The 16,118-nt window shown below is 35.7% G+C and overlaps 1 protein-coding gene across 1 annotated transcript in view; it reads right to left on the bottom strand.

Moving 5' to 3' along the window:
- LOC114038522 (sodium-coupled monocarboxylate transporter 1-like) overlaps positions 1–16,118 on the bottom strand; it is an 82,511-nt gene that overhangs the window by 5,619 nt on the left and 60,774 nt on the right. The window contains exon 11 of the mRNA XM_027855799.1: positions 8,580–8,666. Coding sequence (XP_027711600.1) covers positions 8,580–8,666 — 87 coding nt within the window. The remainder of the gene's footprint in view (positions 1–8,579; positions 8,667–16,118) is intronic.

The following is a 16,118-nucleotide window of genomic DNA, read 5'->3' as shown; positions in this document are numbered from 1 at the left end:
TTCCACTAACAGCACAAAAAAATCTTTATCTTTATATAGTGCTTTAAGATTTGCAAAGAGCTCCCTGCATACAGCAATCTTGTAATCTAGGTATAATTATTCTCATTTTCTAGGTGAAGAAACTGAAGGTCAAAGAGCTGATGTGACTTTACTCGAGTCACACAGTAGATGACTATCAAGAGCTAATCTTTGAGCCCAATTTCCTGGTTCCACAGCATTCTCTGCTCTTTTAAGTCAAATACGCTCATCTTACTAAAATGAAAAAAAATCTCTTGTAATACTATAATGTAAAACTAGAGCTGATTTCCAGGTTGAAACTTGTTAGAAAGAGGCAAGTTTGAAAGAATGAAAAAAGCAATAAACTGATTGTGAGAAAACCTGGGATCAAGTTCCAGTCCCAAAAATTAACTGTATCTCTGAGCCTCAGTTGCCTCATCTATAAAATGGAAGGCTTAGACCAGTTAATGCCTAAGGTCCCTCTTAGCTCTGATATCATATGTGATTTTCATAAATATTTAAGTATCTCCTTTCTGTGTTCCACTTCTCAGAACTACTGAACAGTGTAAAGAAAAAATCATCATGTGAAATAGTATAGAAACAGTATATTCAGACCCAAGAATAAAAATCACCCAATCTTGTCACCAAGATGTCATCATTTTCACATATAGATCACACAAATGTGTTGTCTGGAGCCCTGAGGGGCTGGTGCACTCTGGCCAGAGAGCCAAGCCACCAAGGATGGCTTCCACAGTGACAATATAATGACATTTTAACAATGTAAAAGCCTCACGGGAAGGCAGAAGTGAGTCCGTTTGCTTACTGTAGAACAAATGGATAAGTTCTAGGCCAGAAAAAGAAAATCTGATGGACTATAAAACAACAGTCATCTGATGGGAAAGTCACCTTTACATTCTCAAAGGAAGAAATTCGAAACAGAAATCAGTTAACACCTATCTGGCTGAAAAAGGTAACATAGTCTTTACAAAACAGTAAAAAAAAGGTTTTCAAGGCATAAGCTCACATTTGTACTTTTTTAAAAAAAAAACCTAAATTTGATCCAAAGCACTTCCTGCTTGAATTAAAAAGTACATATATATATAGATATAGATATACACACACGCATATGAGCTTTGAAGAAAACCAACCTTTATACCCATTATTTAAAAAAAAGGAAACTGTTCTTATTTTTAAGCCCCAAACCATGCTTTTTAAAGTTTAAGAAAATCTAAACAATGTTTTACAACACTGGCTACAGAATCATAGAATCTTGGATTTGGACAGTGTTAAAAGTCACTTAGACCCATTCTCACTTCTCCAGCATCCCCAGGAAATGTCTATCCAGCTTCCACTTAAATCTTTTCTGTATCAGTTCACGTAAGTCTTTCCAAGTTTTTCAGAAAACACCCTGCTCATCATTTCTTACAGCACAATAGTATTCCATTATGATCATATACCACAACTTGTTCAGCCATTCCCCAACTGATAGGCATCTCTTCAAACTCTAATTCTCCGACACACAAAAAAAGAGCTGCTATAAATATTTTTGTACAAATATGTTCTTTTCCTTTTAAAAGAAATTTGTTTGGGATACAAAGTAGAAGTATTGCCGATCAGAGGGTATGCACAGTGTGACTGCCCTTTGGGCATAGTTCCAAATTGCTCTCCAGAATGGATGGATCAATTCACAACTCCACCAACAGTGTATTAGTGTTCCAGTTTTCCCACATCCCCTCCAACATTTATCATTTTGCTTTTCTGTCATATTAGCCAATCCAATAGGTGTGAGGCAGTACCTCAGATGTTTTAATTTGCATTTCTCTAATAAATAATGATTTAGAGCACTTTTATAGGACTATACAGAGGTTTGATTTCTTCTTCTGAAAACTGCCTATTCATAACCTTTGATCATTTATCAACTGGAGAATGATTTGTAATCTTATAAATTTAACTCAGATTTCTATATATTGGAGAAATATGGCGTTTATCAGAGGCATCTGTAATAAAGTGTCTCCCAGATTTCTGCTTTCCTTCTAATCTTAGTTGCATTGATTTTGTTTGTGTAAAAACTTTTTGATATAATCAAAATTATTCATTTTACATTTTGTAAATGGTCTCAATATCTTGTTTGGTACTAAGATCTGATAGGTAGCACAGTGGATACAGCACTGTCCCTGGAGTCAGGAGAACTTGAGTTCAAATCCGGCCTCAGACTCATGATACTTACTAGCTGTGTGACCCTGGGCAAATCACTTCACCCTGACTGCCTCACACACACACAAAAAAAAAAGATCTGATAGGTAAACTATTCCACGTTCTCCTGATTTGCTTATATTATCCTTTATACAATGTGAGATGTTGGTCTATACCTAGTTTCTGTCATACTATTTCCAAGTTTTCCCAGTAGTTTTGGTCAAATGATGAGTTTTGTTCCAAAAGCTTGGAACTTTGGGTTTATCAAACAACAGATTACAATGGTCATATTTTACTGTGTATTGTGTACCTAAGCTATTCCACTGATCCACCATTCTATTTCACAGCTAGTACTAGACTGTTTTGATATTACCACTTTATATTGCAGTTTGAAATCTGGTACAGGTAGGCCACCTTCCTTCACATTTTTTTTTCATTGATTCCATTGATATTCTTGGCCTTTTGTTTTTCCAGATGAAGTTTATCATTATTTCTTTCTACAAAATAACTCTTGGTATTTTCATATGGCACTGAATAAGCAGATTAATTTAGGTAGAACTGTCATTCTTATTATATTGGCTCAGCCTACCCATGAGCAATTAACATTTTTCCAATTGTTTAGATTTGATTTTATTTGTGTGAGAAGTGTTTTGTTAAGTATATTCATACAGTTCCTGCATTTGCCTTGGCAGGTAGACTCCCAACTATTTTACACTGTCTAAAGTTATTTTATGTTGAATTACTCTACCTCTTGCTAGAATTTGTTGGTAATATACAAAAATGCTGATGATTTGTGTGGGTTTATTTTATATTCTGCAACTTTGCTAAAGTTGTTAATTATTTCAACTAGTTTTTTAGTTGACTCTCCAAAATTCTCTAAGTATATCATCATATCATCTGCAAAGACTGATAGTTTTATTTCTTCATTGCCTATTCTAATTCCTAGGAATTCCGATGGGTATCATATTTTGCCAGTGACTTTTTCTCCATCTATTGAGATAATCATATGATTTCTGTGGGTTTTGTTATTGATAGTGTCAGTTATGCTGATAGTTTTCTAATACTGAACTAGTCCTACATTCCTGGTATAAATGTCACCTGGTCATAATGTATGATCCTTGTGATATATTGCTGTGCTCTCCTTGCTAGTATTTTATTTAAATTTTTTTGCATCAATATTCACTAGAGAAACTGGTCTATACTTTTTTTTCTCTTTTCACTCGTCCTGGTTTAGATATCAGCACCATATTTGTGTTGTAAAAGGAATCTGGAGGACTCCACCCATTTTGAAAAATAGTTTATATGGTATTGGAATTAATTGTTCTTTAAATGTTTGGTAAAATTCACATGTTAATCCATTTGGTCCTGGGTTTTTTTTTTTCTTAGAAAGATCATTGATTGCTTGTTCAATTTCTTTTTCTGAGACTGAGTTATTTAAGCATTCTATTTTCCCTTCTGTTAACCTGTGCAGTTTATATTTTTACATATTCACCCATTTCACTTAATCAGATTTATTGACATAGAATTGGTAAAAATACTTCCAAAAAATTGCTTCAATTTCCTCTTCAATGTTGTTGAATTTACCCCTTTCATTTCTGATACTGGTAATTTGGTTTTCTTCTTTCCTTTTTTTTAATCAAATTAACTAATGGTTTACCTATTTTGTTGGTTTTTTCGTAAAACCAGATTCTGGTTTTACTGATTATTATTAGTTCAATAGTTTTCTCTCAATTTTATTAATCCCTCCTTTGATTTTTCAGGATTTCCAATTTGATGTTTATTTACAGATTTTAATTTGTGCTTTTTATAGCTGCATGCTCTTTCTGCTTCATATCTGCTCTTTCTCTATTTTATTCATGCAAGCATTTAGAGATAGAAATTTTCTCTTAAGCACTGCTTTGACTGAATCCAGTAAATTTTGAAATGTTGTCTCATCATTCTCTAATGAAATTATTGTTTCTATGATTTGTTCTTTGACTCTCTTGTTCTTTAGTATTAAATGACTGAATTTCAAATCTATCTTTCCACTGCCCTTTACAGAATGTAATTTCATTACATTATTATCTGTAAAAGATGCATGTAATATTTCTGCCTTTCTGCATTTGCATGTAAGGTTTTTATGCCCTAATGCAAGGTCAATTTTTATGTAGGTGCCAAGTACTTAGCCAAGTACTGCTAAGAAAAAGGCATATTCCTTTTTATTCCCATTCCATTTTCTCCAAAAGTCTATCATATTTAATTTTTCTAAAAGGCTATTTACCTCCTCAATTTCTTTCTTCTTTATTTTGTGGTTAGATTTATTAAGTTCTGAGAGGGGAAAGTTGAGGTCCCCCACTAATAAAATTTTACTATTTCCTCCTCTAATTCATTTAACTTCTCCTTTAAAAATTTAGATGCTACACCATTTGGTACATATATAAATATACTGATGTTACTTCATTATCTGTGGTACCTTTTAGCAAGATATAATTTCCTTACTTATCTCTTAACTAAATCTATTTCTGCTTTTACTTTGTCTGAGATCATGATTGCTAACCCTGCCTTTTACTTCAGTTGAAACATAATAGATTCTTCTCCTGCCCCTTACCTGTACTCTGTGTGTCTCTATGCTTCAAATATGTTTTTTGTACACAGAATAGTGTAGGATTCTGTTTTTTAATCCATTCTGCTATCTGCTTCCATTTTATGGGTGAATTCATCCCATTCACATTTAGAATAACTAATTGTATATTTCCCTCTAACCTATTTCCCCTTGTTTATCCTTCTCTCTCACCTTTCACCCTGTCCCTCCTCACAAAAGTTTTGCTCCTGACCATCACTTGCCCCAACTTGCCCTCCCTTCCATCAGTCCTCCCCTTTCTCTTATCACTTTCCCTTTTTACTTTCCTGTAGGGTAAGATAGATTTCTACATCCAACTGAGTATGTTATTTCCTCTTTGAGACAATTCTGATGAGAATAAGGTTGAAGCTTTGTCCACCAACCCCCAATGCCACCTTCCTCTCCATTATAATAACTCATTTATACCTCTTTTATGTGATAATTTGCCCCATTCTATCTTTCCTTTCTCTCTTCTCACAGTGCAATCTTTCTTCTCCCCTTAATTTTGCTTTTTTTGGATATCATCCCATCATAGTCAACTCACACCTGCACCTTCTGTCTATGTATACTCCTTCTAATTGCCCTAACAGTGATAAAGTTCGTAAGAATTACAAGTATCATCTTGCAATGTAGGAATATAAACAGTTTAACCTTATTGATGTTTTCTCTCTCCTGTTTACCTTTTTGTGTTTCTCTTAAGTCTTGTAACTGAAGATCAAATTTTTTATTCAGCTCTGTTCTTTAAATTAGTAATGCCTGAAAGTCCTCTAGTTTATAAAATATTCATTTTCCCCTAGAAAGATATTACACTCAGTTTTGCTGGGTAGGTGGTGCTTTATTGTAATACTAGATCCTTTGCCTTTCAGAATGTCATATTCCAAGATCTCCAGTTCTTTAATGTGGAAGCCTCTAAATCTCGTGTAATCCTGACTTTGGCTCCACAGTATTTGAAATGTTTCTTTCAGGCTGCTTACAGTATTTTCTCCTTGGCCTGAGAGCTCTGGAATTTGGCTATGATAACCCTGGAAATTTTCATTTGGGGATCTCTTTAAGGTGGTGATTGGTGGATTCTTCCAACTTCTATTTTGCCCTCTTGTTCTAGGATATCAGGGAAGTTTTCCTTGATAATTTCCTTGATAATATGATGTCCAGGCCCTTTTTTTTGATCATGGCTTTCAAGTAGTCCAATAATTCTTAAATTATCTCTTCTGGATCTATTTTCCATGTCAATCATATTTCCAATGAGAAATTTAACATTTTCTATTTTTTTCATTCTTTTGATTTTATCATTTTTTAAAAAATTTTTTTATTAATTTATTTTGATTTATCAATAATCACTTCCATATGCTTTTGAGTTTAAAATTTTTCTCCCCCTTCCTCCCCACCACCCTCCCCAAGATGGCACACAATCTGATATAGGCTATACATTTACATTCATATTAAACATATTTTCACATTAGTGATGTTGTAAGTAGAAATTAAAACCAATAGGAGGAACCATCAGAAAGAGGAAACAAAACTCAACAGAAGAGAAAAAAAAATAAGAGTTTGGCTTCCATAGTTCTTTCTTTGGGTGTGGATAGCATTTTCCATCACAAGGCTTCTGTAGATGTCTTAGATCCTTGTATTGCCAGGAAGGGTTAAGTTTATCAATATTAGTCATCACACAACATGGCTGTTATTGTGTACAACGTTCTCTTGGTTCTGCTCACTTCACTCAGCATCAGACCATATTTATCATTTCTTAATGTCACATAAAATCATCAGCTTCCACTTGCCCAATTCTACTTAAGAAATTATTGTCTTCAGTGAGCTTCTGTACCTCCTTTTCCATTTGGCCAATTCTGTTTTTTAAGGAGTTCTTTTCTTCAGTGAATTTTTGACATCTTTTCCCATTTCTTGTGCTTCCTTTACCAAGCTGTTGACTTTTTTTTCATGATTCTACTGCATTACTCTCATATCTTTTCCCAATTTTTCTTCTACTTCTCATATTTGCTTTTGAAAAGAAAATTGAGTTCTTCCATGAGTTCTTTTTGGACATGTGGCCATTTTGACGTTGTTGTCATCTTGTGCTTTGATCCTCCCCGTCACCACAGTACCTTGCTCTGGTCAGGTTCTTTGTTTTTTAGGGGGATTATTTTTTTTTTTTTTACTTACTATGTTACTTTGTACTTTATGTAAAAGTTGTGCTCTGCTCCTGGAGTATAGAGGGCACTGTCCCAAGCTGCTTATGTAGGGGATTGGGGCCTTTCTGCTGGCTTGTATGGGGGCTAGGGCCTCCCTGCTGGCTAGCCCCAGGGTTGGCGGGGGGAGAGTCTCACTGTTAGCCTGTCCCAGGGGTGAAGCCTTACCACTGGCCTGCTCCAGGGATGGTGCCTTGCTACCGGCTAGCACCGAAGGGGGGGGGGGGCAGGCCCACTGCTGGCCTGCTCCAGGGACAGGGGCCCAAGTGATGGTTTGCACTGGGGGCAGGGTCTTGCTGGTATCTTGCCTCAGGGATTGGGGCCTCATTGCTACCCCACCTGGGGTGCAGCCCATAGCTCACTGACTATGCTCCCCTCCCTCCCCAGGGAGACACACCTTTCCTGCTAACCCTCCAAGGTGTCTTGGGCTGGTAAGCTGCTTCGCAGCTCCAAAACTGGTTCTGAGGCATTTTTCAAGGTTCTTTGGAGGGGAATTTGGGAGGGCTCAGCTGAGTTCCTGCCTCTTTCTACCATCTTGGCACCGGAAGTCCATGTTATCTATATTTAGCCAATAATTTGTCCTTCTAATTTCTACCCACTGGTCAACCAATCAACATACATTTACTGCGCCAAGCTCTCCCTCTCTGAATCCACACAAAGTGATTCTAATCCCTCTTCCACATGATACCCCTTCAACTAGGGCTGAAAAAGGGATCCAAACCATGAAGTCACAGCATTAGCCCCTTTTCTACTGGTTTCATGCAATGCCTCGTGCAATCTGATCAGCTTCTATCTGAACTTTTCATATAATTCTCTATTAGAAAGGTCTTTAATGTTTTCTACATTTTTTCCTGCGTTTCCTCTCAAGAATTCGTGAATGTGAACTAAAAAACATTATGTAAAAAATTCTGTCAATATTAAAGTTAAGTCCAATTCAGCAGTCATTCTAATATTCTATGATTCCTTCTCTGCCCCAGTATCATTATTTAAGCAATCAAAACAGAAAATTTTTCTTTGGGCTGGTTAAGAATCAAATAATTTACATTTATTCACTTTAAAAAGTGCACAAATTTTTGTTTACTTTTTAGAATATCTTATAATGAAGACATGCAGACAGTAGACTTCCTTGTATATCAGTGTTACTATCTTTGATAAATGTGAGCCTAAACAAATCACATGCTGAGATGTGACCATAACCAAGAAAGAGTTTAAATTTTCAAGGCAATAGGCAAGCATGCATTAAGGGCAATGCCTGGAATTCTGAGAAGGCAGAGTCTCTTTGAGAAACTCTCATCCCAATGGTTTCCCACTGCTTTCCTTTTTAGTCTATTACAATGAATAACAATTTCTTGGGAAGAAAAGTAGGAAAGGATGTATAAAGCATTAAAGACACTCCTATTAATAGATTCCATGAATAAACCACAAAGGCATGAAGTGGAAGCATGTCAGTTCTTCCCAAAATGGTTTCTCAAAGTTAGGAGGTTTCATCTATTATTTGGGAATTTCCACTATTTTCTACTGTAAGTCAATCAGATAACCTTGCAGAGGACCTCATACTTAAAAAGGTGGTAACGGTAAAAGCAAAATGTACATATACCAATACTTACAAGTGAATTGGCAAAAGGATTTAAAATTCCCAGAGTAAACAAGCCCAAGAGAGGCCCTCCAATCATGCCAAATATGCTGAGTACTGCCTAGGAACAGAATAAAATTCACAGATTAGCTATTTTACAGACTCAAAGTAAAAATTCCCAAAGAATTCTACTTGCAGGACAAATTAACATATAAATTTTCATGTGAAACTTACAAAAATGATTACACCTAATTAAAACCTGGAAAGCTACATATACATAGTTTTCATTTTCATATTTTAAATCAAGAACACAAGGTTAACCAAAACTGGCAACTCTCATTTTCCCCTTCTATGGATTCTTTACCTTGTGCAAAGTAGCAGAATGTTTATGCCAATTGGTATATTTTTTCAAGCTCTAGCAACGTGTATATTGTTTTCCTGTTTGTGCTTCTTCACTATCAGTTCGTGTCAGTCTTTCCATGCTTCTCTGAACTCCTCATAGCCATTGTTTCACAGAGTAATTTTGCTTCACTATATTCATACATTAAAATTTAAGTACTGTTCATTTAATATTTTATTTAAAAATTCTTACACCCTTTGCTTTTTAAAGCTTTGTTGAAGTCTTTTGTTTACACATCATGATCTTTTCTGAATATGGACCTGGCAAAACTATTAGCCACCATTATTTTTTAAAATCTAACTTAAAACCTATCTGACCCACTCAGAACTTCTATTTTGCATAGATACTCCCAATAAGCTTTACCTTTTTTTAATATAGAGAAAAAAGGCAGTTCAACACTCAACCAACCCATCAACTGTACCTGACAGTATTCGCAAGATTCCATATTCATAGTTTCCCAGATCTACTTTTGCAAAGACTGTTCTCTGCAACCAAGGCTAATCTTTATAATTATAGAACATTTGATTTCATTTTATTGGGTGTTTTGAAGTGGTTTTACTCATTTTGTATATTGTTAAACTGGCTCTGCTTACTTCGTTTTGCATTAGCTCATGTTCTCATTATACTCTTTTTTTAAAGTAGTATTTTTTTTTTCAATTACATGTAAGGATAGTTTTCAACATTCAGTTTTTGTAAAACTCTGAGCTTTGAATTTTTTTCTCCCTCCCATCCCTCCTCCCCAAGATGACAAACAATCTGATATATGTCACACATGTGCAATCATGTAAACATATTTCCACATTAGTCATGTTGTGACAAGAAACAGAGGGGAATAGCCACGAAAAGCAAAAAACAAGCAAAAAAAGGCGAAAATAGTATACTTCAATCTGCATTCAGACTCAATAGTTATTTCTCTGGATGTGGATAGCATTTTCTATCATGAGTCTTTTGGAATTGTCTTGGATAATTGTATTGCTGAGAAAAGCTAAGTCTACCATAGTTGATCATCACACAATGTTGCTGTTATTGTATACAATGTTCTCCTGGTTCTGCTCACTTTACTCTGCATCAGGTCATCTAAGCCTTTCCACGAGTTTCTAAAATCTGCCTGTTCATCATTTCTTATAGCACAATAGTATTTCATCACAATCATACACTGCAACTTTTTCAGCTACTCCTCAATTAATAGGCATCCCCTCAATTTCCAATTCTTTGCCACCACAAAAAGAGCCGCTATAAATACTTTTGTACATGTGGGTCCTTTTCCCTTTTTTATGATAGCTTTGGATACAAACCAAACTAGTGATATTGCTAGACCAAAGGTTATGTACAGTTTGACTGCCTTTTGGGCATAGTTCCAAATTGCTCTCCAGAATGGTTGGATCAGTTCACAACTCCACCAACAATGCATTAGTGTCCCAATTTTCCCACATCTTCTCCAACATTTATCATTTTCCTTTTCTGTTATATTAGCCAATCTAATGGGTGTGATGTGGTACCTCAGAGTTGTTTTAATTTGCATTTCTCTAATCAATAGTGATTTAGAGCATTTTTTCACGTGACTCTAGATAGCTTTAATTTCTTCCTCTGAAAACTGCCTGTTAATATCCTTTGACCATTTATCAGTTGGGGAATGATTTGTATTCTTATAAATTTGAATGAGGCCTTTATCACAAACACTGGCTATAAAAATTGTTTCCTATCTGAAATAAGTTATAAGATGGATAATGACATATATTGTCAATAAAACTTCTAAAATGCTATGATTAGTAGATTTGTTAGGTCAATTCAATTTAACAAGCATTTATTACGCACCTACTATGGTGCCAGGCACCATGTTAGGTTCTGGGGATACCCATACACATGCACAAAAATGAAACATTTGCTCAAGGAGCTTAAAGTCTACTGCTTTGCTTATTTTTAGGTGGGAGTTAAGATATTCATGAGTAGTCCTTCAGAAGATTAACTTTGGACGTGGGTATGCACAAATATGAATGATGATGATGGTCAACATCCAAAGACTGCTTCAACATTTACAATGTGCTTACATGTACTCTTATCTCTTTTAACCATCCCAACACCCCTGGCAGGCAGGTAAGACTTTTATCCCGATTTACAGTTGGGAAAGGTTTAGTCACACATACAATGCCATTCCTGACTCTGTGCCCAGTGCTCCATTGTGCATCCTAATGGTTACAGAAAGACCAAGGTAAGAAAGTGCTATAGAAGTCCAAGTTAGATGAAAGGCCTCTAACTACCCTCACTGACTACTGCAGCCCTTCAGAGAGTATCTCTTTTGGCAACTTCTGCTTAATTCCCTTAATAATTAAATGTGGATTTTCAATGACTACAATAATCTACTATTTGATAAATCCAAAGACTCCAGTTTCTGATATAAGAACTCACTATTTAACAAAAACTGCTGGGAAAACTGAAAAAAAAAGTATGGCAGAAACTAGGCACAGACCAACATCTTACACCATATACCAAGATAAAATCAAAATGAGTACATGATTTAGATATAAAGACTGATACTATAAGCAAACTAGGAGAGCAAGGAATAGTTTACCTATCAGATCTATGGAGAAGGGAAGAATTGATGACCAAACAAGAAATAGAGAACATTATGAAATACATAATGGATGACTTTGATTACATTAAATTGAAAAGGTTTTGCACAAAGCCAACACAACCAAGATTAGAAGGGAAGCAGAAAGCTGGGAAACAACTTTTGCAGCCAGTGTTTCTGATAAAGGCCTCATTTCTAAAATACATAGAGAACTGAATCAAATTTATAAGAATACAAGTCATTCCCCAACTGATAAATGGTCAAAGGATATTAACAGGCAGTTTTCAGAGGAAGAAATTAAAGCTACCTAGAGTCATATGAAAAAATGCTCTAAATCACTCCTGATAAGAGAAATGCAAATCAGAACAACTCTAAGGTTACCACATAACACCTATCAGATTGGCTAACATGACAAAACAGGAAAATGATAAATGCTGGAGAAGATATGGAAAAAACTGGAACACTAATGCATTGCTGTTGGAGTTATGAACTAATCCAACCATTCTGGAAAACATTTTGGAACTATGCCCAAAAGGCTATAAAATTGTGCATACCCTTTGACCCAGCAATACCACTTCTAGGTCTGTATCCCAAAGAGATCATAAAAATGGTAAAAGGACCCACATGTACAAAAATATTTATAATAGCTCTTTTCGTGGTGGCAAAGAATTGGAAATTGAGGGGATGCCCATCAAATGAGAAATGGCTGAACAAGTTGTGGTATATCAATGTAATGGAATACTATTGTGCTATAAAAAAAAAGATGAACAGGTGGACTTCAGAAAAACCTGGAAAGACTTATATGAACTGATGCCAAGTGAAGTGAGCAGAACCAGGAGAACACTGTACACAATAACAGCCACACTGTGTGATGACTGAGTTTGACAGACTTAACTTTTCTCAGTAATGCTAGAGTCCCAAAGACAATGGAAAAAGCTATCCACATCCAGAGACAGAACTTTGGAATCTGAACGCAGATGGAAGCATACTATTTGCTCTCCTTTTCTTTTGTTGTTTTATTTCTTCTTTCCTGTGGTTCCTCTCATTAGTTATAATTCTTCTTTACATCATGACTACTGTTATAATATGCTCAATATGAATGTGTAAGTAGAGCCTCTATCAGATTGCATGCCGTCCTGGGGAGGGGGGAGGAGATGGATGGGGAGAAAATTTAAAACTCAAAATCTTATGGAAGTGAATGTTGAAAACTAAAAATAAATAAATAATTAAATAAATAAATTGTTAAAAAAAAATAATAATTGAATGTGGATGTTCTCCAAGAGCCTCAGGTTCTCTTTTCTCTTCCCACTATGTTGTTTCTTGTGGGGAGCTTATTCATTCACATACTTCCAACTACTCCTTGTATATTTTTACAAATTTACATACCTAGTTCCAATCTGATCCAACTAAGAAAATTCTCATAAATGTATCAGCTGCTGGGTAGCTTCATGGTTAACAGTAGTATGGCATGCATGTACATGCTGGATGTGAATTAACTATCGGCTATACGTCTAGACCTCAGTACAGTTTCAGAGCTCCTCAAAATAACCTAAAAATTCCTCTTCAAATCCACATGAGTAGGCACTTTCTAGGTTTCCCTGTTGACTTCAACAGAGTTTATACTCTCCCAAAATCAATCCCATCAGAATGTTATGAGGTATCAAGATGTGACCCACTTGGTTAGTTCTGTAGTAGATCCTACACAGCAAGTAAAGCATAAAAAACTGTAAAAGGCAGGTCCTTATTTTTTAAAAAACAGCCTTGAATATTTGAGAATAAGGATCCCTAACCATCTCAAGATATCCTCAGGAGTCTCCAATAACTCATCTACTTGGAGATTCTCTAGAATGCTAGAACAAATCTAAGTACAAAGTAGATTCATTATAACTTGGATTTATCTCTAATGCAGTCAAGAGCTAAAATATCCTCTGACCAAAGTGTCCAAAAGTCCACATATCAATTCTAACTCGGCTGACATCTTCAGGGGCAATCTAGAACCAACCCACTCTGCTGAACTTCAGAAATCTTCTGAAAGTGTTTGAATCAATCTATACTGTCTGAATCAACTCACAAAGTGGCCCTGGGAGTTCAGTAACTGCTAAAAGTCTGGTGTTTGGGCAACACTTTTGGGGGCTTCCCTAACCCCTACTACATACTGCATTACTGCTCTTCTATGAGGCAGTTACATTCCATATTTAGTGCTAGTCTTGAACAAAAAGACAGGCAATGTAAGATGGAAGGACTATTTGAAAGCCAAATGCGTTTTCATTACTGGAAGAAAAAGAACAATGTTATGGAAGCTCTTGATGAGCATTTCCTTTAAAACACTGCTCTAGTACTTATGACATAACTAGAAAAGGAAAACCATGTTGTGTTTTTAGCCCACCATGTCAGTTAAAAGTGATTCTGAACTTACAGCTGAATAATCATCTAGTGAAATCTAACATCCACGGCTAGCACTAAGATAGAAATGCAATTACCCTGCATAGGAGCAATTGTACAACTTACCATGGTAATTAAACAAGTCCACAAAAGGTGATGGGCTGCTTGGGTGCCTGTGCTTGGACCCCAATTTCTCCCTGGCTTCAGAAACACTATCATTGGCAGTTTCCCTACAGCCCAAAGACCCTACCTCTGGTAATAACTCAGGAGTGGGCCCAGTGAAGTAAACTATCTCACTATTTCTCCTTGTTGCAAAAACAAGCTGACCTCTGTAGAATTTCCCTTGTACTATCTTGTATCAACAAAATTATCATGTACTGATTTCCACAGTTATCATGTACAATCCAGGGGTCAAGTTATAGACATCAACTCCCGAAGCTATCTTGTCACGGACATAACAGAACAAAAATACACCCCTTAGGAACCCACTCCCCAGTTTCCAGTAGTGAATGATGCCTGTGACCAAGGTTATACATTATCACCTAATTAGCATACTTGGCAAATAATCCACTTCTTTTCCTATATAAGCTTTGGCATCATTCCCGTTAGATTGCAGGCTCCTTAAGAATCTTTGCCCGCTAAAAAGCATAACAATAAACTTTTGCCAACTTGACTTAAAGATTGCTTGAGTTTGTGAATTCATTCCAGACAATCCTGTCCTATGCCCTGGTCCTAGAGAGAAATCTGTCAGATCGCAACAAAGGGATATTTGTTGAATTTAATTAAAATGAAAAATGACTCTGTACAAAGGAAAAGCACAGACATTGGCTAACCCACTCATTTTTAAGGTAAAGTTTCAATTTTAGTGGAACAATTCTCATTTTAGATTATCCTATATGGGTAGGTATTATGGAAAATATATAGACCACAACAGGGGTGGGGATCCTGGATTCAGTCAAAAGGTTGCATTTAAGGACCTAAAGAGCCATATGTGGCCTGGAGGCTGCAGGTTCCCTACCCATGGACCAGAATATTTAGTTGCTTACCAGGCTTGGGCATAATGTATCTACTACAAATTTCATTTTGACCATAAATTGCATCTTACTTCCAAAACAGGACCTGGGGTCCAAATTTAACCACTCCTACTCCCACAAGCCAGTTCAATTTCATATAACCATTAAGAGGTAAAGGCCTAAAACCCATCACGAAATGATAATGTAAAATAGCTAAGAAGCAAGTAGGTAGAGAAAGGTACTGATACTTGTAAAAGAGCATATGGGCTTCAGATATAAAGGAAGCAAAAATCCCCTAGTCTCATTGCTCCACATGAAAATTCATTTTATTTATGTTCAATAATCAAGAGAGATTTTTACTTAGTGTTCTAAAGACAAGAGATTTATAACTCATTCTAAATTTTCGCCTTATTTGGAATTATTCCTCTTATCATCCATAAAATGAGTTTTTCCAACTTTCTAAAGTCTTTGAAATCTAAAACTGAATATAATCTTTCAGGGGAAAAAAAGGACATCAAATGAAATAGAGGACTTTCAAGTATTCCTGATGAAAAAATCAGAGCTGAAAAGAAAATATGACTTCCAAATACAAGACTCAAGAGAAGCATAAAAAGGTAAACAGGAAAGAGAAATCATAAGGGATTAAATAAATCTAAACTGTTTACATTCCTACATGAGTAGACGATACTTGTAACTCCTAAGAATTTTATCATGACGTTTAGAAGGAAAGCATGGGTTTGACTTGAAATATGATGGGATGTCTAAAAAAATAAAATTAAGGGGTAAGAAAGAGGAATGCACTAGGGAGAGGTAGAATGAGGTAAATTATCTCACATGGAAGAGGTGACAAATAGCTTATATATACAGTGGAAGGGAAGACGGGCACAGGAGAGAACTTGAATTCTCATCTGAAACAAAGGCAAGTTGGGAGAGGCAGTAGTCAGAAGAAAAACACTTTTAAGGAGTGAAAGGAGAGAGTGAGAGTAGAATAAACAGGGTGAGAGAAGAAATATGATGAATACATAGTAATCATAACTGTGAAAAAAATTTTACAGCAAGTTTCTCTGATAAAGGCCTAATTTCTCAAATACAAAGAGAACTGAATCAAATTTATACAAGTCATTTCCCAAATGACAAATGGTTAAAGGATATGAACACAGTTTTCAGACAAAGAAATCAAACCTATCTACAGTTACATTTTTAAAAATG

Source organism: Vombatus ursinus, unplaced genomic scaffold, assembly GCF_900497805.2.
Source record: "Vombatus ursinus unplaced genomic scaffold, bare-nosed wombat genome assembly UNPS02011334.1, whole genome shotgun sequence".
Classification (NCBI taxonomy): Eukaryota; Metazoa; Chordata; class Mammalia; order Diprotodontia; family Vombatidae; genus Vombatus; species Vombatus ursinus.
Note: the sequence above shows the minus strand (reverse complement) of the source record. Positions and strands in the feature narration are given on the sequence as shown.